The sequence below is a fragment of the Agelaius phoeniceus genome, chromosome 18, assembly GCF_051311805.1.
Source record: "Agelaius phoeniceus isolate bAgePho1 chromosome 18, bAgePho1.hap1, whole genome shotgun sequence".
Classification (NCBI taxonomy): domain Eukaryota; kingdom Metazoa; phylum Chordata; class Aves; order Passeriformes; family Icteridae; genus Agelaius; species Agelaius phoeniceus.
In genome coordinates, this window is record NC_135282.1 from 8899520 (window position 1) to 8924151 (window position 24632).

General features: G+C 41.1%; 1 protein-coding gene across 1 annotated transcript in view; it reads left to right on the plus strand.

Annotated features, from left to right (window-relative positions):
* MED13L (mediator complex subunit 13L) overlaps positions 1 to 24632 on the plus strand; it is a 169343-nt gene that overhangs the window by 15475 nt on the left and 129236 nt on the right. The window contains exon 2 of the mRNA XM_054646098.2: positions 3370 to 3607. Within this exon, the coding sequence (XP_054502073.2) occupies positions 3370 to 3607 (238 nt within the window). The remainder of the gene's footprint in view (positions 1 to 3369; positions 3608 to 24632) is intronic.

Genomic DNA, 24632 nt, shown 5'->3' on the forward strand with positions numbered 1-24632 from the left:
CTAAGCCTGGAAATGTTTGTCTTTCACTTGTTTAAATTGGTGAAGTGATCCCATTCACAAAATGATTCCATGACCAGTAGATCCAGTGTCAGACTGGGACATGGAAATGCATGGCTGGGGCTGAGGATGAGGCTGTTTGGTCAGCCTGTGCTCACTGCCAGTGAAGCACAAATGAAACCACATTTGGCTCTTCAGAACAGTTCCCAGAACCACAGCCCACTGCTTGTCTTGTCTGTACAAACCCTTCAACAGATGGAGGCCTCTTCAAACCAGGGCTGTTGGTTTGTTTAAAGAAATTAATGTAAATAAATCCCCATGTGGATGCAGATCTTCTCCCTATAGTGTGTTAAATGCTTTACACAGAACATCAGTAGAGGCGTAGAATGTGTGTAAGTGTTTTGGGTGTAGTCTGCTCTTGTGTATCACTTCTGGATTCAAATTTCTATTTGAATTCAGTTTTAATTAACATGAGGACACAATCCAGAAGTTCTGAGGGATTAGTACTGATGCTTACCTATTAAAAATTTAAACAGAAACAGACATATCCCAATACATGTGCTGAACCACATCTCTGCAACTCGAACTGGGAAACGATGTGTGAGAGCTCATTTAATGCTGCTTCTGGGTCCAAAGCCCCAGGACTTGTCTCTCCTTTTTTTTTTAAGACTCTCTGTGTGTGGGTGGGCACTGCTGTGATCCAGGTTAGTAGTTTATCATTCCTCACAGTCCACAGAATTACAGACTCCAGGAGTTAGCACAGAATTAAATTGGGTGCAGCTCTGCTGATTTCACTGTGCTTTCCTTGACTCTGTTTCATCCCTCCTCTGGGGGGGGATGTTGGGGTGATACCTCTGAGCTGGCAGGAAGCCACAGGAGCCTCTTTGCTCTTTGAAACAGCTGAGCTCTGGCTTTTGCTGTGTGGATCAAGCGAGTGCTGCTGTTGGGTAACGTCCTTTGTTCAGTTGAGTTTTTTTGGTTTTGGTTTTCATCATCTTCCTGTTCCAAGGTCTTTGTGACTTAGCATATGTTCTTAGCTGGTTATGGCACAAACATTTAACCTTTTTTCACAGGTTGCCTATGCTGGCACTAATTCTTGGTGTTTTGTGGTCTGTAGTTACTTTCATTGTCCTGTTCCAGAAACTCGGCCCATTCCTTTTCCAAGCTATAGCTGGGGATGCATTGAGAGCAGATGTAGATGTTCTGGAGGAGTGCTTTTTCTTAGATTGTTATTTAGTGTATGAGGTGTTCTAGCACACCCTACTATGGAAAAAATAACTTTACTCCTTCCATTTTGTCTCTTCCTCCTGCATTCCTCTGCCCTTATCATGCCAGGAAAGTGGCACATGGCTGTGTATCTCAGCCACTCTGGACTATCTTTTCCTATTTCCTTTTCCATAGTTCCCAACCCTTTGGGTGGCTGATCAGCATTTCTGTCTGAGTGCAAGGGCTGAGTGCTGGCTGTAGGGAGCCTTCAGCTGGGACAAGCCAGGACTGGTGTCCTGCTGGCAGGATATAGGATGGCACTGTCACTTCTGCCCTGTGGAGCTAAAGATGTCTGGTGGTTTAGGGGCCTGCAAGCAGTAAACCAAATTTCCTTGCTGTTTAGTGTTCCTTAGGGTTTTCCCCTTCCCAGTGCAGTACTGAGTGGCCATGTGCCTGGTGAGGCCTCTTCAGGGGTCAGTTAAATGGGCAGTCTGGATAATCAGTGTTTGGGGAAATAGTCCTTGAGGCAGAGTCCCAGGGACTGTAGCCATGGGCCAGAGTCCTGCTGTGCCAGGCACTATACAGGAATGAGGTGAAACTTTTTCAGAGAATGTATTTACAGGATCCAAGAAATACTTGTGTTTTTTGCTCTGTTGTTGGTATGATGAGCATCACCTTCAGCTCCTCAGCAGTTCACCAGCCACCTCTTGAACCAGGCTGGCTCCTTCCACCTACTGTGGTGGGTAGAAGAAAATTCTAGAGTTTAAACTTGTAAATGGACAAAGTTTGTGGACTTGAAAAAGGAAATCTTCTGTGTGTGATGGGGAGTTTGGGTTTTGGAGGAGAAGTTGAATGTCCTCACACAGGTGATGACAATGGGAGGAGTACGTGATCTACAAGTCTTTGGTTTTCTTTAGGAGTAGAAATCCATTCCTGCAGTCAGTGTTTCCAGTGGGGGTCTTTCCCTTGTCCCTGGCAATTCCCTCTCTTGTCAGAGGTGTGGTGCTGCCCTGGAGTGTTTGCAGTCCTTGTGGCAGACCAGCTGGCTGCTCCTGCAGGAGCACTTGGGAGCTGAGCACCAGCTGCTTCTGGGCAGCCAAGGGAAGGTGTGAACACTGGAAATGAAGCAGTGGAGAGAATAGCAGCAGCAGGAATGTGGTAACAGGTAGAGAGTAGAGTACAAGCCCGCTGTGAGCAGGATATACACACACCAGTTGTGTTTGATAACAACCAGACTGTCCTGGGAGCATTCCCTGTCCTGTGCTGGAGAGTGGAGAGAAAGGGGGAGGCTACAACAGGGGCGGGGCAAACTGGGAGTGGAGGAAAATCTCAGAAACACAAAACACCCCGTGTTGGAAGTGACCCATCAAGATAATTTAATCCAGCGCCTGGCCCTGCCCAGGACACCCCAACAATCCCACCCTGGTCATCCTTGAGAGCATTGTTCAAACACTCCTAGAGCTCTGGCAGCCTTGGGGCCATGCCCATTCCGTGGGGAAGCTGTTCAGTGCCCAAAGAAAGCCTTTCCCAAACATCTGGGTAGCAAACCTGTTCTTTTCATTTATCCTTGATGGTTAATAAGAGAATTCTGTCTGGTTGAGAGGCAGTAAATGGCAAGTTTCCATATTCTGCTTTTGTTCATTTGGACAAAATAAAAATAAAAACCCCATTTGTTAAACATGTAATGTCACAATGTGAAACTGTTTCAGCTTTTCCAGTAAGTCACTGGTTTTCTTAAGTACTGTGGTGCTTTGTTTATGACTTTCAAGTGGCCAACTTTTGGGCTGACACCGATCTCACGTGGCCACAAAGCAGCCTGTAGGAAATGAACCTTATTCACTCTCCCTGTTTGTTTTTTTTTTTCCTTTCTAACTTGTAAGATGACAATAAGATAACAATAAGGCTAGAAATGTAATGAAGCTGTTGGAAATCAATAGACTAGAAATGAATAGAAGTGAGTCAGATTGTGGTGAAAACCTAAATGCAGGGGTAAGCCAGGTTTATTCAATGCTGTTTCTAAATTCTTTTCCTTGAAGGGGAATATATGAATAGGAGGATTTTTGAACTTGAATTGAGGAATTAACTAATGAAAATGAAACAAACTATGACTATAACTAAATTATGAAGTGATCCAATGACTCTTTTCTTCCTTTTTGTTTCCCATAGGCCGAACTCACGGGCATCAAATGGCGTAGGTACAACTTTGAAGGCCATGGGGACTGTGGGCCCATCATTTCAGCTCCAGCCCAGGATGATCCCATCCTGCTCAGCTTCATCCGCTGCCTGCAGGCCAACCTGCTGTGCGTGTGGCGCCGGGACGTCAAACCCGACTGCAAGGAGCTCTGGATATTCTGGTGGGGGGACGAGCCCAACCTGGTCGATGTCATCCACCGCGAGCTGCACAGTAAGCCTCTCTTTGCTTCTCAATTTCCTCCATTTTGTCCAGTGAAAAATGATTTTTTAAAAATGCTTTAACTTGATACCTTATGTGATTTTTGTCATAGTTCATGTTTTAAGACCTACAGGAAAACAAAAAACCTGTAAATTTGACTTTTTTTGCCACATGGTAAAATGCAAAGTGAAACTTGAACTCAGGAGACCTGTAGTTAATATCATAACTTGGATTTTTGTGGAACCTCTGAAAGTAGAGTATATTCTCGTTCCAAGGGATGATGATGATAATAATAATAATAATAATAATGATAATAATACCTCAGCTCTGGCATAAGGTAGTAGCTGATGGAATAAATATGGAGTCATGTGAACTCCATGGCACCCCAGGTAAATCTGTGAGGTCAGGACTTGCTCGTGCTGCAGGATTTGAGCATGATCCAAGGCGAGTTGCAACAAGTGAGTGGAATGGCAGGTAGGTCAGAGGTGACAGTGATAATTTGGTGATTATAGGCTTTGTGCAACTGGGATTGTCCTCAGAGTCACCAGAATGTGGGGCCTTAACATGATAAAGTTACTTCTACTGTGTTGTGATCCTGTTTGGGTTTGACTATATCCAGTGTGTATTATTTTCTTTTCAGTGGTGTATTGCTGCTATGTCAAGTCTTAGTTTGCCTGAACTACAAGGTGTTTTATTAGGCTGATGAATTTTACCTCCATTTTCACCTTGTGTCTTGCAAGAAAACAACTGAAGTTCACCAGTTCTGGAATAATAACAGTAGTTAAAGAAACCCAAGACAATCATAAGGATCAAGTTCTGGTTTCTTGCAATAATTTTTTATCCTTGTGGCCTTTAGACCTTCTGGTGACTTGGTGATAAAATTTGTTTCAAGTACACAGAGTATTTTCTTTATCAAGTGTGCTTGAGTTGTCCTTTATCTCCCACCTGTACCCTGCACTGTTTAGTCCTGAGTTATGATAAATTCATTTATTTTCATTCTGTTCTAAGCACAGTTCCAAACTTCCTGCTTTGATGGCTGCCAGATTGTTAATTTGGCACCAGAGCCTGTGAAATCACAGATATGGAGGCCTGAGTACCTTGGGGTGTGTTCCACACAGGTAGCCCTGTGATCATGTATAATTAAAGAGATGGCTCACAAGTGCTGTGCTGAGCCATTCCACTGACATCCATTTTTTATGAGGCACCTGTTTTGAATGAGGGATGGGTAATATTTCTACTTACCCAGCAAAGCTTTAATAATATATGCTTTTCTCTTAGTGAAATATAGTTTATTTAATATTTCAAATGCAGTAGATGGGACTTAAGTGTCTTTTTATTTGAGGAGAGTTGCAGGTGATGCTTCTGTTTCTGTAAATTGATGGAGCTTGTTTATATCTGACATCTTGGTTACAACAATGTGATGCTGCTTCCAGTGGTGGTGGTCTGGAAATCCACTTAAATGTCTGGACAGCTGAACCTGCACTGTGGGGCAGAATATAGCAAAGCAGCACTGTCACACATTGTCTGCCTTGTTCAAAATTGTATGGAATCACAGAATTATTTAGTTTGGAAAAGACTTCCAAGGTCATTGAGTCCAACCTGTGTCTGATCCCCCAGCTGGAGCACTGAGTGCCACATCCAGGTGTTCCTTGGACACCTCCAGGGATGGGAACTCCACCACCTCCCTGGGCAGCCCCAGCCAATGTTTAGCAACCCCTTCCATGCAGAAATTCCTCCTGGTGTCCAACCTGAGCCTCCCCTGGCACACCTGAGGCTGTTCCCTCTCCTCCTGTCCCTGTTCCCTGGGAGCAGAGCCTGACCCCCCCCTGGCTGTCCCCTCCTGTCAGGAGCTGTGAGGAGTCAGAAGGGCCCCCCTGAGCCTCCTTTTCTCCAGACTGAGCCCCTTTGCCAGCTCCCTCAGCCCCTCCTGGGGCTCCAGCCCCTTCCCAGCTCCATTCTCTTCCCTGGACATGCTCCAGCCCCTCAAGGTCCTTCCTGAGCTGAGGGGCTCAGAACTGGACACAGCACTTGAGGTGTTCCCACATCCAGGCTGGAGCCTTCAGAGCAGTAACTTCTGAGTGGAATTCAATCTGAAACTCGTTTGTTGTCATGTGTGTAAATCCTACAAGGATAGATTTCCTTGTTCTATATTAAAAGCACATTGAAACACTTGTAGTGACTTATCAGATATAGTTCAAAGTGATGTAAATTGTGTAAGTGTTGTACATTTTCTGCTGATAGAGCTCTTGGGCTCTGTTCAGTACATTTTAGTTCAAACATCAGTATTGACAAAATTTTGAGCCTCACATTCAGCCAGAACAAGGCATTTATGTCCATTGATTCCTCGAGACAGGACAAAGGACACAGTTTGTGTTCACTGTTTCATGCAGCCAGAAGGCAAACTGAACAAGTTTATTCTGTTTTTTATGGTATAAACAGGCCACAGTACTGAACTATTTGATAGTTGAAATTAGCTTCCTGAAAATATAAAGGGCTTTTCCATGTGGGTATACAAACAGAAAACAGGAAAGTTACTGAAGCAGAGTTTTCCTTACCTGTCAGCTGGGCCAGGGTAACATGCTGCCTTTTTCTGGTATAACCTACTCAGGAAATGAGCTGCTTTGGCTTAAAATGCTGTTCCTGCAGGTTGGATTGTCACTTTGACTTAGAGTTCCATGGCCAGAACTTTGTTGTTGTGCTGTCACATCTTCAGGAGCACAAGTCCCAGGAATCTGCTGCAAATCCAAGAGGAAGACTAGAGTCTCTCCAAAACATTGACATCTGAGATATAGGGACTATAGGGAATAATGCCTGTTAGTAAGATCATGAATTCTTATCAAGAATAATGTTTTGGATTTCTCTTCTTCTGCCTAGGACTTGTGTGTTGAAAGTGAAATATTTTATTGATAACTAAGTTTTAAAGAATTTAATTTTAAATATTATGTTTTATTAATTCAAGTCTAAATTATAATTTTTGATTTTTTTGTGGATAACTGAGTCAGTGCAATAGTGCTGTATGATAGTTACTGCTTTCAGTAAACAGGAAAAGTCCAAACTGAGGCTTTGCTTTCAGAAGCACTGCAGAAACTTTTGCTCATGAACTCTTTATCTTTATAACATTGAAGATTTGGTAAACAACAAATCTGCCATTAATAAAAGAATTTCAAATAGTCATAGGAAAACAACTTAGTGGTTGTAAACAGGAGGTATGAGGAGAGTTGTTTATGTAGTAGCTTTCCAAAACTGTGGATAATTAAATGCTGTCATGGGAGATTAAGTAAAAACAATTATTTGCAGAGCAGTTATAGATCAGTGGAGTGGTTGGATTAACCAGGCAGCTGGGAACTTCAGAACTGTCTCTTGCACATTCTCCTACATTTCTTCTTCCTACCAGCCTTGACTGTGGTGTTCTGGTTTTTATTGTGCTGGCATTTAAAACTGGATGAGAGGTTAAAGACCTCTATTCAATCCTGGGTGGAAAAAGCTGATTGGGGTGGAGTCAGTGAGTGAGGAAAAACTGGAGTGATTCTGTAAGTCTGAAAAAGTTGGGCATGCTTAAGTTTGTTGAAGTTTGGTTTTCTGAAGGATAAATGCTTTTCAATGATATTTCCTGGAGAGGTTTGGCAACTGTTCCAGCTCTGGTACCTTTCTCCACAAATCTTTTTTTTTTTATTTTTTTTTTTTTACATCACACAGAAGAAGTGGAAGGAGAGGAGGGAGTGTCTGACTGTTGGCAGCGTTTTTGACAGGAACGTTGTGGATTTGCAAGTTGCAGAGCTCTCATTTGCATTTGGTGACCAAATACCATCTGGAGCATCACAGAGAATTTAGACTCAACTCTTGGGTTTTCTTTCTTCTCCCACCCCTGCCCTAGACCCTGTGGGTTCCACAGAGATTATAGGAAAGGGAGATCTGTTCCTCAGTTCTCTTCTTGGCTTTTCCAAAGAGCACTTTGCCCTGACATTTTACACCACTCCAAGAGTTGGACTTGATGATCTTGTGGGTCTCTTTCAACTCAAAATATTCTGTAATTCTCTGACAGTTTTGTCTATAATCTCTGATCTAGATTTATGGATCTATTGCTCTTTGTCTGCTGCATTTGTGGTACAGAATATTGGAATTCTCAGGGTTAATGCAGGGATTATATGTACCACTACTGAGAATACAGGTTGGTGACTGTAAGCACAGCACTGGAGGTGGACTCTGGAAGGCCAGCAGGATGTGAGACAGGAGCTTGAAAATGAATAAATTCTTTTGATAGTTCTTTAGGTAAAACTGCCTCTTTCAGCTTAGTAGCTTGTGTGCCTGAACTCACTGATTCTGGTAGGTATTTGGGATTTCCATCGATATATTGCACTTGATCCATTAATTTCTGGAGCTCCTTCCCCAGAAATATGATACTATTTCACTTTCTGCTGTGTAGAATATAAGAATTGGGATGGAAATGCTTATGAAGAATAGATGATCTTGAATGAATTAGGCAAGTCTTTCCTGAAGGATTATTGTACATGATCTTTGCAGCTTGGTAAGTTTAAAAACGTAGCTGAAATTTGAGCTATGACAGGAAAAACCTGGAGCTTCAGCTCGTTCCTGTTTATGAATTCTTGGCATATCAGGCTGGCGCAGCCGTAATCCCCTGGTGCTGATAAAAGTGAGCAGGGAAAAATGCTGCCTGTAGGAAGAGCTGTGTGCAGGGCACCCACATTAACCCACGTGGTTGTGCCCCAAATTAATTTTTCTTACTGTTTCTCTGCCTGAAGTTTGCTGATTTTTACCTACAGGAAAGCAGAACATGTCAGCTCTGTTTTTAAGGATTTTCTCCTGAGGAGAACAACTTGCCCCAGAACTCAATTTAGTTGTTTTTATTCCTGCTAGGAAGGGTTCTTGATGCTCCCTTATGAACTGCCAGATTTCAAAGTTTCATTTAGCAGTCAAGTCAGTGTTTAACCTGTAAATGTTTAGTAGTTGGTGCTTGTCAGCATTTAGTAGGGATTAAAGAAAAATAAGGGAAAATTTGGAAAAAATGATATTTTTTGGTTCCACTAATGTGAAAGAGAATAAGGTAGTGAAAAATCTACTTTCCTTCTCAATTTGAGCCTATTTAAGGTTCTTTCAGGGTACGATATTATTTCTGCAATTGTGAGGAACTGGGAGCTCTGTCAGGAATTAGAGTATCTTCTAAGCTGTGTGTAGTGAGATACGTTAATTATTGAATGAGGAGATGTTCCTGTCTGTTCAAACACATTTGGGAAGCAATGCGTGAAATGAAGGCTGAGCCCCCTTGCTGTGAAATGGGTGTTCAAATCAGAGTGCTCCTCAGTCCTTTCATTCTACCATGAGATTATGGCAGCAGTGGGCAAGAAGGGAGGGAGTTGCTGCTGGAATTGCATTACAGCTGACTTGGAGACTTCCTTGGATTTGCCCAAATGTTATTCCTGCGATCCCTGGGCTTTGGTGAAAGCATGGGATGTGTATTACAACAATTTTCTGTACTCTGAGTAACTCCATAAACCCCAGAACTCTTGTCATGCCCAGTGGTACCACGAAGGAGAGCAGCCAGGACATGGAAAAGCAGTTCACGAACAAGGAATAAAGGATCTGAAATGCAAGGCTTTTGGAAGCCTTTCCATTTAAAAAGCAGCAATGAATATCAAGCAGCTGAGTACCACTTATTAATAATTTGAAGTGAAATCTGAAAATGGTTAATTGCCGGTTCTTGAGTGCAGAGTGGAATTAACAAGTAGGTTCCTGTGACAGAAGACTTTATTGGAATATTAAGTTACTGAAAAGTCTGTTTCTAGCTTGATTATTTTCAATAAGATAAGTAATTTGCATTTTCTTAATTGCCTAGCATAGATTATTCCCAAAGACATGAAAACAAAGTTCAACTTTTCCATTCTTTTGGCAAGAAGATGGGATTGAAAAGTGAATTCCTACTTTCTCAGCCCACAGAATTGTTCTGTGACCCTTATATCTGACACTGGTAATTGGTGTCCAGTGATTGCCAGTTGAAGTTCAGCTTAGACAAAATAAACTTTTTCTTTTAAGCAGGCATATTAAATGAGGTTATTATGCCATCATTTGGGATTAAGGAATTGCTTCATGGGAAAATGCCAACTCCTTTTATACACATGAAGTTGACAAGAGCCTTATTGTGTCTGGGCAAGATGTCTTCATTTTGTTTTGCTTCCTTTTAAAAATAAATGTTTTTCTCACCACTTCTACTCCTTTTACTTGAAAGTTGGTTTGTGGGAGTCTTTAAAAAAAAATTAAAATTGAGTGTCCTGTTTGGAATTCTGATTGCACTTACCTTTGCCTTAATTCCTCTTTCCTTCAGTGGTTTTGTCTCCCTATGAACAGGGAATCTCAGTGTTCAGAGCAGATCCAATGAGTACATGTGGCATTTGTGAATTCATTACAAATTCTAGTCAAGAAATGGACCTTACTGATCCTTGTGGGTCCCTTCCAGCTCAGGATATTCCATGGATCATTCTCACATAGTGTGTTTTCCCTCTTCTTACAGCTGGCAATATCTAAGGCTAAAAAGTTATTTAAAAGTCTGAAATCTACCAAAGGGCCATATGTAAAAAAGCCTAATGCTTTTTGTTGTTTTATTTTATTTGTATCCCTCAAGAATTATCATCCTAATTTTGTTCATGGCTGGGAATTTGGAGGTTTTCCTGTTAATTGCAACAAATTACCTTCTGGAAACAGTTTAGAGGAAAGACACTGATGGAAGGCAAAGCCAAGAAATTCTCTACTGAATCCATGTGCTTCCTCATAGTCTTTCTGCTTTCCAAATAGAAGCTCAGTTTGACTGAAATAATTGAAATTTTGAGTAATTAACCTTTAGGTTTTATTTGCCACACAATAGTTCTTGTTTTTTTCTGGTGTTTTTGTGAGAAAAGGAGTTGGTATTCCAGAGGCAATATTAACAGCTGCCTTCTGGAGGGAAATTTGATGGTCCTTTGGCAGAACTGTTTCAGCAAGGCCAGAGTCGGAGCAAATCCAGGATATTTAAAGTGGGATAGAGCTGTGGGAGTGGAACTGCCTGGAAAGCACTGGAATTCCAAGCAAGGTTCCGATAGCTGGGAATCCCTCCCAATAACAGCAGAGTGAGGTGTTAAAAATGAATCCAGGAGAACTATTGTGTAAAATGGGCTTGGAATTAACTGGAGTGCTGAGAACAAACTCAAGTCCAAATTTTGAATGTAAATAAAATTGATGTGTTACCACAGGCAATTTGGTGAACCACGTAATTAGGTTTTTTCCATGAAAAACGAGACATTATGCTGCAGCTGCAGCAAAGCAGTATGTAAAGGATTTATATTCTAGTTATATGAAAATTAAACAATCATTAAAATACTGTATTTTTAAAAGTGCTGCTCAGGGAGGGGGGAAATGAAAAAAATCCAATCAGTAGAATTTATTTTTCAGCAATGTATTGGGCAATATCAGCCTCAGTAGTTGATGTTTTTTCCTTTAGGGAATCTCTTTTTCCAGTGAAATGAACTCACTTAACTGTGTGAAGTAAATCTATGTTAGCTTGAAATGAAATCTGCATTAATAGGGTTCATTACTAATGTTTGTATTTGGAAGTATTGAGTAATTCTAAGAACACAGGGTAAGCTCTACTGGAAAATTTAGACTTTAAAAATAGGTGAAATGCCATCTTCTGAAGAAAATTGTTAAAAAATTGCATACGATTGTATTTTGGTAATGGCATTTTTAGAATAATTAATGAACTTTAAGTGACAATGACGGTGCTGGATTGCAAACAGAAAACACTGAAACACAGCTCTGCTGATGTTAACACATCATTCCTCTTAAGAGAGACATGGTTTTCATTATATAAAAGTCAGTTTCTTTATAATGAAGTTCCTGTTAAAGGTCATAAATCTTACTACAGAATTCTTGTACCCCAAGCCTGAGACTGGTTTCATTTTAAGTGGGCTTCATTATACACCTGCACTTACTTATCCTGGGATTTGACTGTAATCTGTAGGACAAGTGCCTTGGATAGCTGGCAGTGTGTCCATGTGGCAATTCCCAGATGTGATCCATGGCTCGGGGTGCCAATGATCAGCCAGGAAAACGGGGAGGGAGGCAGCTTTGGAAATGTGACGTTTGTTCCTGATGTTTATTGAAACCCTGGGCCCTGAAACTGGAATATGGCCTTTCCAAAGAAGCAAACAAAACCATATTTCTGTGTGGAATGAAGAGAGGAGCAAGTGGAAAACAACTGAGTACATGGGATAGGTTAAGAATGAGGGTGGATTCTTACCTTTGCTCTTTGCCTGTGGGAAGTGGGGGTTTCAGAAGGAAAAGGCTGGAGTTGTGCTGTTAGTTAAATATTAGTCTCTTGGTTAAAAAAAACACCAAACAAACCAACCAAGCACCGTGTGTTGCAGTCACCCATATAATGATAAGTAGAGCTTTGAGTGGAACAGTGTAAAATTGATTTTCCAAGGCTGAAATGCTCAGTAGTTTGAAGTAAAGGTACAAACCAGAGGAAAGGCACGCTGCAGGGTGGGCACAGCTGAAATACTTTTGCCTCTTTGTTGATGTAAATCATGTTTAAATGTGTCCTTGGAGCTGAGCAGGAGCTGCAGCCCCAGCCCAGGTGTGGGTGCTGAGCCTGGCTCAGAGCAGCAAAGGCTGCGGTGCTGCTTTGGTCCCAGCAGTGCCCTGCAGCTGTCCCTGTGCTCTCTCGGCTCAGCGCTGCTGGGAGCCCGGCACAGTTTCAGTTTCTGTTCCCGTGCTGAGGGCTGGGAGCTCCCTGAGCTGCCTCTGCCTCTGCCTTGGCACAAGCCCAGTGCTGGGCTGGGCCCTGGCACAGGCACCTCCAGTGTTCCCTGACTGTCCTGACAGCCATTCCTGCTCCACCTTCACAGCCCTGATCTCTCTGCTCCTCCTGGACAGTGTTTGCACCAAATCCTGGGACATTTATTGCTTTGGAATAGTCAGTGACCCAGAGGAGTCAAACTGAAATGCTTAGAGTTTTTATAACAAATTGATGGGTGGATCATACAAATAACCAGGCAAAAGTAGCCCCTCAAATTCCTGGAGATGAAATGTGAATTTACTATATTAAAGTGCTTATATTGATAAACTTGGTCTTAGAAGGAGGAGCAGAAGGTGGCAGTTTCTAAGCAGGAAATAAATATCAGATTTGCAATAAAACATTTCTATTTTGTAGTTGTTCCATGACATTCTGGTTACCTCTGAAACACAAGTAATAGAACACCTTTCCCACCAGGGAAACTTCCAGTCATAGGTGATGAAAGGGTCTCTTTATAGGATTTTTTTTACTGGAATGGCTTTAACAATTTAAAGTACTTATTCTTTAAAGCTCTCTAAAGAGATGGGAAGTATGGACAGTGTTATTGTGTCAACAGGAGCAGCAGGGCTTGGAGTCTGATGGGTTTATGGTTCTGGGGAGCTGGAAGGAAAATTTTTTGGTCCTTTTGGAGTTTGACAAAATTTATTCTATGCAATACTTGGCTACATATGTCAACGAAATTCTCTGGAATCTGTTCTCTAAGGGAGCTGGAGGGGAAGTGTGTGGTGTTTGTCTGCCCTGTCATTTTTTTTGGTCTCTTCTATATGAAAAGGATATGATTTCTGATATTATGGTAATGAGCAGTGTGACTGCAAAGCAAGTTTGGCTTCTGTATTTGAGTGATGTCCTCTGCTCTTATTAAGGGATGGAGTCGATGTAGGACTGTGCTGGGATAGAATGGTGAAGGGCTTAACTGACAATCCTGCCCTTTCCAGAGATATTCCTGAGAGTTCTACCACTTTAACTGGCTGCTGGTCAAGAGGAGTCTGTGTTCCTGACAAAATCTTTATAGGTTTTCTTTAATGTGTAGTTGGCTTATTGAAAGATAGCATTTTATTTTTATTTTGTTCTAACATTATAGTTGAATAACTTAGAAGTAACTTAAAGATTCTCCTGCCATCCCTAACAGCCCTGAGTTAGGAGTCTAATTTGGATTTTCTATACAAAGCAAATTAAGATTTCCATTGCTGCACCATAGTAAAATAAATTAAATACTTCACTCAAACTGGGCTGTCCTGAAGTGGTGTCACCATCGTTGCTGCTGGTTCTTTGCTGGTGTTGGTGCTTCCAGCTTCAGTAAGGCCCTCTGGTCCTCTGCACAAGCCCATGGAATGAACCCAGCAGGGTTTTGCAGTCCAAATGGAGGAGTTCCCACTTGTTTATTCCTGTTCTTTGGGAAATAATGTATTCAGGAACTAATAAGCAGGTGAGGTAAAGCTGAGAGTAATGAACAGCAGTGTGCTTGAGAGATCTCCCCAGAGAGCCTTTGTACCTGGACAAGCTGTCCTTGGAAGTGGAAAACTTCCAGACAGATATCCCCTGTCCCAGGTGTATGTGGAATTATGGCTCAGTCCCTCTCTGCCTTTTTCCTAAACTAAACCAGACTGCAGGAAGCATTATTTTATTACTATTTCTTTTGCTGTAAACCACAGTTAAGGCCTGGAAAGTGTGAAGAAAAATGTTTTGCCTGCAAGACTGTTACTGCTTAGTCTCAAAAGTAATGCACTCTAGTACTGAAATTCCTAATCCCTCCCCTTTTGGGATAGGGGTTCCTGCCTGGCCTTGTCCAGGGAGGTTCTCAGTGAGCCCACAAAAGGGTAATTGGTGAGCAAACATTACACTCAGCACTGTTTGCTTGTCCTGTCCCAGACAGCTGCTGTAGGATGGCTGAGCCTGGAGGTGAGACACTGCTCACATTCAAGGGCTCAGATTATTGTGTGGGAACAGCAGAGACAAAAGATCCTGGTGCTTAGAGGTATGGTAAATATATATTTGTATTAAATAAAAAATCATTGCTGCCTTAAAAATAAGTGATTTTTGAGTTTAATATAAATTTACATAAGTTCAGTTCTTCAATGAGTTCTTCCAATTATTTTACCCATTTATTTATTCCTGCATAGTAAACATGCCAGCAAACCTGTGTTATAAATCCCCTAGAGAAATGTTAATTTGCTTCATTTTCCCTCTTCAGGTACTGACTATTGTTTACATTTTGTCATTAATGCACTGAACAGGAGTTCCTGTAACTTTCTGAAACTCAAAATGTTAAAATTAAGCACCAACCCCAAATTGCCACTTGCTGCCTCTTTAGGATTCCTGCTTGTCCTCCCCAAACGTTGGAAGAAGCAACTGAATTTTATTAGTAGCTTCTTGTGAATTTACTTCCTTTGTTTAATTGACATGTAATCACTTCACTGAAAAAGTGGAGACCTTGGATTATTGGTACATTGGGAAATCCGGAAGCTCTTCATTGTCCAAGATGCCATTTTCTGGAGCTGGCTGGATATCAGTGCTGTGATGCTGATGTAGCCAAAATAAGAGGGGCTGTGGAAGGAGCTGCCCACAGAGGAGGCTCCGTGATTCATTTCTGTGTGAGTTCAGAATCTTCCTGTGCTCAAACTGCTGAGCTTGGGAGTTCTCTGCTGTCATTTGTCTTTGTTTTAATGGGATTAAGTAATTATGTGTGCATTTTCTTTCAACTAACCAGCCTGATAAAAGCAGGCACAACTGAAGAGCCCATAAATTGTCAGCTCTTCTGTTCCAGCAGAAGTGCTTTGATGGCTCTGCAGATTTTATGTCTTGGTGCATATATTTAGCTGCCCTGCTAAGGTGAGTAAGACTAGAGAGCAGTTTATGTAATCGATGAGCTGAGGGTCTCCCCTGGGGAACGTGCCTGGGGGAAAGTGGATCTCAGCTACAGGGCAGTTCTAAAGGAGAAATCCCTGGCACTTCCAAGCTAAATAAAAGCTCTTCTTCCAAACACTGGATTAACTTCATTGGAACTAATAATGTCTGGTATCGATATTTTGGCTGTATCAGTCTTGGGTTCAAATTTTGCTGCTGCTTTGCAAAACCTCTGCTTGTGTCCTGCAGCTGTTAAGACTCAGTAGTTTTTTGTAAATTTGACATCCATCTGATTTTTCACGTAGGAACTGCTCCCTGTATCGTGGCATCTGCAACCCTTTGTGTTTAATGAATTCATCAGGTGTTTGCTATGTGATATCATCAAACCACTTAATTCTTTTCAGAACTTCATTCTTTCTGCATGGCGTGTTTATGCATTCAATTTTATCTTTACTATTAATTCAAATTAAGTCTTGGTTTGAGAGTTTATGTAATCACTTTAATGAAGTGGCTGTGCCTGCTCACTGCTTCTTGTTTATTTTAAATATTGGTCTGGGGAAGTAAAGGTTTTAATGTATTCCAAATTATAACCAGCAGTAACTATGCAATAGTCCTCTATTAATTCAGTTTTAAGAGCTCTGCATATAAGATGACTTTGACACTATTGTGCTGTCTCATAATTTCATGTGAGAACAGGCTGTTGTTAATTTGTTTTCCTGTTAGTCCATATGTGTCAGAGGCAAAATTTGTCATTCCTCTTCTGGCTTGAAGTTGTGCTGTCAGCAGATCTACTTCTTTTCTGGAGTTTCCCTATTACACTTAACAATGCAGTTTCTGCGTTTTTGGGCTTGTGGCCACTTAATCCCAGGTATCATTTTAAATTAACATGTTAGGATGAGGAATTATTTACTGCATCCTAAAAATTACTTTTCTTGTCACTTATACAGTTTGTTAAAAGCTTTCTGTGGTTACTTTGCACATGTTAAGTGGTCTTGGTTTAGGAACAGTGACTTGTGATGGAAATCCACAACTTCCCAATGCCTGTGGGGCCAATAATCAGTCCAGCCTCCTTGTTTGCCTGTCTTACACATGGAACTGTTGGTGTCCTGGCTTCCTCCTGCAGTGGACAAGTTCTGTGGGAATGCTGAACTCTCAGATCCTTACACCCTCCTTCCCTGGCTGTTTGCAGTGGTTTGCAAACCACACCAGTGGCTGCTCTTGCTTTGGGATCTGGAGCTGCAGATCTGACTGGAACCAGGAACTGGGAGCTGCCTCAGCCAAAGCTTTTGTGTTCAGCTTTTCCCCCCTGGCCACCCGCTCTAAGCTGTGAAGTTATCCAGGATGTGGGATGGAGGAGGAGGAGGGAGCCCTGCTGTAAGTGCTGTGCTGAACAAGCAGGCAATGCAAATGTGAATGGAAGGGAAGGTTGGTTATTGCTCCACCTTGTCTCTGTGTTCTGGGAGCTGGGGAAATTGGGAAAAGGAGACAGAGCTGGTGTGGAACTGTTTTAAACCAGCAGATACCCAGTTTCCCCTCCCATTGCTCACACTACTCCCAGCTAAGTCTTTCTGCTAATCTTCATGTGATTAAGAATGTTGGATGGTGACACAAAGAACTCTACAAAGTAATGCTTAAGGATATCCCGCTGTGTGCATTTGATGCCACATCTGGGATGAGATTATAAATAAATAAATGAAAAGGAAAAAGAACAAAAGAAAATACAACCCTGAAATCCTATGAACTGTAACTTTTTAAAGCCTTTGAATATAGAGTGCTTGAGGAAAATGGAAGAAGATATTTTGTACAAATATATTAGAAAAGAATACAGAATGCATTTGGAGTACAAAGACTCCCAGAGTTTTATTGGCTGTGGTTGTTGTCAGTGTTCACAAAACACAGTCAGCATGGCCCCAGTCTGTCACTGTGACATGTTGAGCATTTGCAGATGTAAATCCCCATCATATGTCAGAAATATGACATTTTGCAATCAAATAAAAACACACAGAAACTTGGGATTCACAGAACTTTCTGCCATGTGCCATAACTCTGGCCATAGCTTCTGTTCAGCATCACAGCTGCCCAGTGGATAAAGGGAATTTTCAAAACCATATGTGCTGTGAAAATAGGGCTGTTTATGTAATGATAGTTTATTTAATGGGAGCTTTGCAAAGAATTGACTGTGCTGTGCAGTGTCCAAGAGGGTGAGACACAAAGGAAGTGGCAGGCACAGCCATCATAACCTGAAATCCCATCATCAGATTTTTGTGAAAGTGGATTCAGCTTTTCAGAGCTCAGTATTTCATTGCTGCCAAAAGAACCCATTTTGTACATACCAGAGGGGACAGAGCAGTGAGAATTGGTGATTGCCCAGCATTTATTGTTCCTCAATACCAGTGTGATAGTTGGGTTTGTCACTCACCTGCAGTGGGTGCATTGCTTGGTGGCATTAGGCCCTGGTGCTTATTGCCCTCAGGAGGCACCATTTGTTGTGACAGCAGGTATTTGTGTCACATGCCCTGCTTTGGATGTGTGAGGGATGTGTTGCACCCTGACCTTGGTGTTCAGCACGTGTGGCTGAGCTGAGCTGAGCTGATTGTAGCCAAGTTCCTCCTCTGCAGGGCTGGGGGCTGCAAGTCACCCCTAAATGCTCAGAGTCCCTGTGTTTGAGCATGGCTTTGAGGTTTGAAGAGATGTAGCAACTGGAGGTGTGTAGGTTCTGACTGAGGATGCACATTTCCTTGAATTCCATGAATTTTCTACTCTGAACAGCAGTGGTTCTGTGAAGGGCTGCCTGTGCTCCTGGCCCATCTATTAAGCTAGACCATCAACCACCCTTTTCTCTCTGAATTAATAAATATTTTAACATTTCATCAATATTTATTAAATAAAAAATGACCCACCCTACAGAATCCAAATGTAAAGGGGCTTTTTTGGCTGTTATCTGGAATAGAGCTGGGAAAAGATAAGTAGCCTTTAATGCCTCTTGGATTCCTCTCTGATTTAGCCTTATAGGAAACATGGTAATGCTTGGCTTTGTGTTGTTCTGGTTTAAAACTAAACCACTGGATTCTCTGATTTACATAGCAGAAATTATTTTGCTATTATTCTATTTACATTAGTATTTCCTTGTGTATTTGTTAGGCAAATGAATTCCTTGTTAAATGGCTGGGAAGAGGATTTCGAAACACTGGGATTAGTTCCTTTCTTTTGGAAGAAATAGTTAACAAATAGGAAAATGCTGGTGGAGAGCCGAGTTTCTGGCAAGCCCCGGCGGTACAGAGTGTACTGAGCTGGAAATGTTGCCGAGTTAGCACAAACTGTCTGATATAAAAAGCACGTTTTTGTTATAAACACTGCCTGCTCAACAGAGTTGTTGGTCTTACAGAACAGCTTTAAACAGGGACTGTTGCTTTTGAGTAATATTAAATATTTGTCTTCTGGTGAATGTTTTCTTAGGAAAAATCACTGTAGATAGCAAACAAACCAATTCTTTTATTATCCAGTATAAGTGCATTTGAACTTCCTTGTTTTTATCTTGACTGTTTCACTTGAATTTATATGTTTATGGAGAGGTTATTTTTCACTTGAAAAAGTTTTGGGTTATTTTTCTTCAAAAAAAAAAAGTATTTGTACAGGTGTCTTCAGATTTCAAAACAGGCTTTGTTCTTTCTGAGCTTTGTCTTGTTGTTTTTCTGGCTTTGTACTGACACTTTGTGGCTGTTTCTGTGGTGTTTCAAATGACAGGAGTCACAACAGCAATGGAAAATAGCAACTTAAATAAACAGTTTCAGGAAGTATAAAGCAGGGTGAGTGTGGAAACCTTCCCCAGCTCAAACCCTGTACAAATGTTTTCTACAGCTCTGCCCTGGGAGTAGATTTATAGGAGGAAGATATGAGGCTTTTAGATTTATTTTCTGTGGCTTTTTTTCAATAGTAAATGCTGTGAACAAGATGTCTCTAGACACTGTATTTTGTGAACAATCTGGTGGGTATTAACTTATAATAAGCATCAAATTTTCTTTTTACTGTACAGGGTGATTGGTATATTCTCAATTCTAGGCTGTGTCACCATTGCTCACTTGATCCTGCAGTGTATAAATTACTTTTTTCCAGCTGTCTTTGTGTATGCAATCAAGAAGGTGATGCCATCCTTTTTCTTTCTTTGTTTTGTTTTGTTTTGTGTGGTAGTACATAGTAAGAACAGGATGGAAAAAAAGATAATTTTGGAGCCAAGTTCCATTTTTTTAGTTATGAGAGCTGGTTTAGAGTCAGGGATGATAATTTCTATCTGTGTGAAGATTTGTGGCTGTGTTGGAAGAAGAGCACAACACATTAATTTAACTTATCTCTTTAAAATTCCTCCCCAATATCCAATATCCCATCCATCCCTGCCCTCTGCAGTGGGAAGTGGTTCCCCATGCCCTGTCCCTCAAGGCCCTTGTTTCATTTAGGTCATTTCTGAGTGTCCACTTGGAAGAAACTTTTTGGAGGGTAAAAAAGCACAGAGGGGCAGCTTTGGGTTTAGATCATAACTGAGCAACGTGTTTATCCTCTCCTTAACAACAAGGCAAATCTAATTACTTAATGCTTAACCAATGAATCAAAGCAAACCTTAATCCATGCCTTTTCTTTTGTGCAAATTAAGTGGGCATGTCATTATTTAAATATCCAGCAAGATTCTGGAAAATTTGATTAAACCTGCTAAGAAAACCTTGTGAAATGCAGGAGAGGTGAAGGAAGAATTACACTGCAGTTGAGCATAAATAATTATTTTTATCAAATAGCATTGCTATCTATAATGATGTGTGTGATTGTATTTCTTTTCTTCTTTGCTTGTTTTGTTGAGGTTTGTGTTTTTACTTCTGTGTCAGTCTCCTGCTGTCTGTTTGGGGGAGATGCTGTGCAGTCAAATACTTTTTGAGTGAGAAAAAAAGGAACTTGTTTTTTGCTGATAATCCAGCCAGACATCAAGAGAAGAAAATATCAAAAGGAAACTTATTAGTAGTCAGCCAATTTTGTTTGGAAATGAAAGATTTGGAAATTACAGGCCAGTCTGAAAGGAAGTTGTTTTCCCTGTAAAACATGGCCTTTTTCACTTTAAATGCTGCATTTTGAGAGCCCCTGGCTGTTTGTCCTTGCACACTCACCCTGTGTGGATTCCTGTGCCTTGCCACTGGGTAAATGATTAGCAATGGGAAAATGTTACACAAGAAATACTTTGGAATGTTAATTGTAAATCTAATTATTTCCTTCTAAAATGAACCTGAAGCAAATTTCTAGTAACTGTTATTAGGAGGAAAGAGAGGTGGGAGTATAAAGTAGCTGAAACTTGGGGTAGTTGAAAGGGGATCTGGTGATTTGGGCAGAAAGGAGAACTTTCCACTGCAATTTCTAAGATATTTTGGAGGATAATTGAAAAGGAGATTTTGTTTCAGAATACTCCATAGCTTTATTTTAAATATGGAGTCACACAATCATTTAGGTTGAAAAAGACTTTTGAGATCAGGATATTTTGCAGCTTATAATGGAGCAGCTCATAGGATCAGGTTGTGAAGCTGATGCGTTTCTCCTCAGAAATAGTTTTAATTAAACTGTTCAAATTTTAGATCAAAAAATCTATTTGGAAAACTGAAGGAAATGCAGTTTTGGCTTCCTGTGTTTGATTGGGGGATGTGTGGGCAGCTCTTGTGTCAATCAGTGCTCATTTAGTGTGGGAGTACAGGTGGGTCAGAGCTCACTTCCTCTGACACCCAGTTAAAAACCCAACACACAGAAGGCTCACAACACCCTTCTTCCCCCAACAGCTCACACCTGATTTGAAGTTTTCAGCTCCTCTGTTTTTAAATTTAATTTTAAAATTTAAATATCTTGAAATTTATTGGCCAATGTAATATTATTTCAGCAGTAACCATGTGTGAGTGCAAGAAAAGAGTCCCAAAAGAACTCAGGCAAACTAATTTAGAGTTAGCAACAAAACTGAAAAATAAAAATTTCAAGCAATGCTTGCTACAAATTCTCTTGTTTTGCTACTAGTAATTTAGAGACTCATTTGCTGTTTTCTAAAATACATGAGAAACTACACAAGTAAGAGCTTTGCAAAACAGAAGTTCTGCCAAAGAATAAACAGTTGTGTGTTTGTATCCCTGTGTGTCTGCAAAACTGGGAAGTCAGGATTATCCTTCCTGTTTCAAACGGACATAAAACTCACCCTGAATTCTTAGTGAATATCTGGGACTCTGTGTGTGTTGAAGGTGGATGTAAGAAATGCTGATGATCATGGGAGGAATAAAGTTGTTCTAAACTGGGTTAGAAATGACTCCTTCCCACCCCCTTTCAGTGTTTGATATAAAAAAAGAATCTGGTAGAAGATCTCTTCGCTCATTCTGCCCCAACAAACCACAAGAAGAGAAGCTGTTTTTAACTAGATGACATATTTAGTAGTTGCCTTGCCAAAAAAACTTTTTCCTTTCAAACTGGAAATAGTTTTTTGTTCTGAAATAATGATCTTTATTATCTGCATCACTTTTTTTTTCCTCTGAAGCTGGTCCCTTCTTCGTGGAAGTTTATTTTTGTAAGGCTTTTCCAGATTTAGGAACTGCATTTGGTGACTCATGGGATTTTTTTTCCTTTGCTTTCTGCCAGGTAGGAGCAGCTGTGTACTTGGTAATTAGCTTACTCTGCCTTTGCTTAACCACTGTGCTCTCACTGTATTCTGGCTGAGGGGGAAAATGCTACATTTTTCTCCTGTTTGTTTTTTGTGTTCAGTCTACAAAAGCCAGTTTCACCAAGCCCTTGAAACAGCCAGAATATTTAAATAGAGCATCGAAGTAAAAGGAGGGCTGTAGAGCTGCTGTAAATAATTCTTTTTTTCCCCCCCTCTGTGTTCACTTTCTCTGAACATGGTCATTCTGGACAGTATTGTAAGAGCACAGAGGCAACAAAAAGCAGATGGTTACTATAGTTTCAGTGAATGGAGCCAGTTTTACTTGGCTGAAGGTATTTTCTAATTTCTGTCCTCTTGCCTAACATTCATGAAAGGCCCTTCTGAACGCATTGAAGTCCTGACTGTTTTCATATAACATTTGATCTCTTTTACCTATAAAAGCACAAGGACCATCTCTGATGTTTTTAAGTACATCCTTATGCCCAGGGTTTTATTGCCACTGTGGTTGACTCACATGTGTGGAGGAGCACAACCACTTTCCTTATGCCTTGTCCAGAAAAGTCGTGGCTGCCCCTGGATCCCTGGCAGTGTCCGAGGCCAGGTTGGATGGGGCTTGGAGCAGGCTGGGGTAGTGGAAGGTGTCCCTGCCATGGCAGGGGGTGGCACTGGATGGGCTTTAAGGTCCCCCCAACCCAGTCCATGGTTCTGTAATTCAGTGACAAACAACACCTGTAACCATGGGCAGAGTTGGATACATGTGAACTTCAGGAAACAAAGCAGCAGCCACAGCTTCCTTGTGCCCAGCTGGGGCTGTGCTATGGGAAATTAATTGGGATTGCAGAGGAAGTGATTAGATGACATTTTCAGGAAGCTGCAGTATGTCTGTGGTCATCTAGTGGATGATGGTGAGGATGAAGCTGTGTTATGATTAAATAGACACTTGAAAATGTGAAAGTTTGCTGTTGTTTCATTAAATGAGCATCTGTTGCAGCCTTGTTATTTTAAAGCTCATTTTACAGTGCTTAAATCAGAATTTTCTTTGTGAATTGCATAAAGCAAACCTTTCTCCTTGTCCATATGTGGCTTCTTATGTTGTGAGATCCTAATGTCTTTTGTGTGAAACTTGCTGTGTCCTGCCCTAATGCTTTGTCAGGTCTGTGACAGCCGATTTGGTAGCTGTGAATAGCTGTGAACCCAACTGAAATTCCTGTCACTTGAGGGGCTCAGGAGGAAGAATACTCAGCAACAGCCTCCCCTCCACCAGGATGAAGGATCTGCACAAACGTCTGCCAAGGAGAAATTGCAAGAGATGGCCTTTGCAGTATCTGCAACATTTTATTTTGCTTAGTGTTTAATATTGAAGCCTGAAATGGGTAGAAGAGGTTTTGCAGAGCATAAGGGCTGACAGCAGCATCCCCAGGTGGGTCTGAGTGTTTTGTCACTGCCAGATGCACATGGATGTGCTTTGTTCCCATTCCTGGTGTTGTGGAGCAGAGTTTGACAGAAATTATCTATTTTAGTGTGTGCACACAAGTGCAGGTACCAGTGTTCAGGCACAGGGCTAAAAATTACAGCTTAAATCTTTGATTTAAATTCCATGGAAGTTTCATGGAACTTGCATGACTTTCTGAGAGCAAAATTGTAAAGCACTCAAAAAACAAAGTCCAAGACAAGTTTTGTGGCTTAGGTTTGTTCAGTTCTTCTTTCACCCGTGCTTGTTCTGTACCTTCTGTCAGGAGTTTGGCATCAGGGGAGACATAGGTGATATTTTACAAGGTCTCTGACTCTAAGGAGATGTGGCCAGTGGGGCTTTGGGGTTTGTTGTGTTTGTTTTCTTTTTTCTTTTCCCAACCCTTATCTCCCGGCTGCCTGATGGCAGGAATTTACTGCAGAGCTCTGACCTCTGCCCTGCTGGCCCAGGCACAACCTGGAGTAACACTTTAAACCCTGAGTAGCTCTGTAGTAGTTGGCAGACTCGTGGAAAAGGATTTTTGTTCAGAAGCCGTGTCCAAAAATATTTTTCAACTTTAAAAAAAATTTTGTTATAAATTCAAGTGTTTTAATCAGAATTGGTGTTTACTGTGGCATCACTGCAGTGCTTCCTCTCTGGAATTGCTGAAGTTTTTAGCCCATGGCTTGAGTTCTTAAGCCATGGGGAAGCAGAAGCCCTTTGGCTGATATTTTTTAATTACTTTAGTAGCTGAGGAGTGTTTGTATGTATCCACAAAAATATATATATTTAATATATAAGAAAAGCAGCATTTGGTTGGAGTACTAAGCATCTGTTGTGCTTCAGATTCAATTAGCAACTCAACATCTTCATAAAAATACCCAGCACTGTTCACAGTTAATGAGTATTTAATTTTATTAAGGTGCACACTTGGGGTGTGTGTGGGCATGTGAATTCAGAAAATACTTGGAGTTTGCTAATTGTACGCTACTCATACTGTATTAAAAATCAGATTTTAGTACTGCTCTGCACTGTGCATTGTGACTTTGGCATTTCTCAGGTGTTCATTTTGGCAGTAGTGCTGTTTTCTGATCGTTTTTTCAGTATTTGAATTGGCATGTAGAACTGAGTGGAGTAAACAATCCCAACTATTTTAAATTACAGTTATGATTTGTTTTTTAAGATTGGATGAAAATCAGCTTAAACCTCCTTTGTGCCAACACTGGAATAGCAAGTA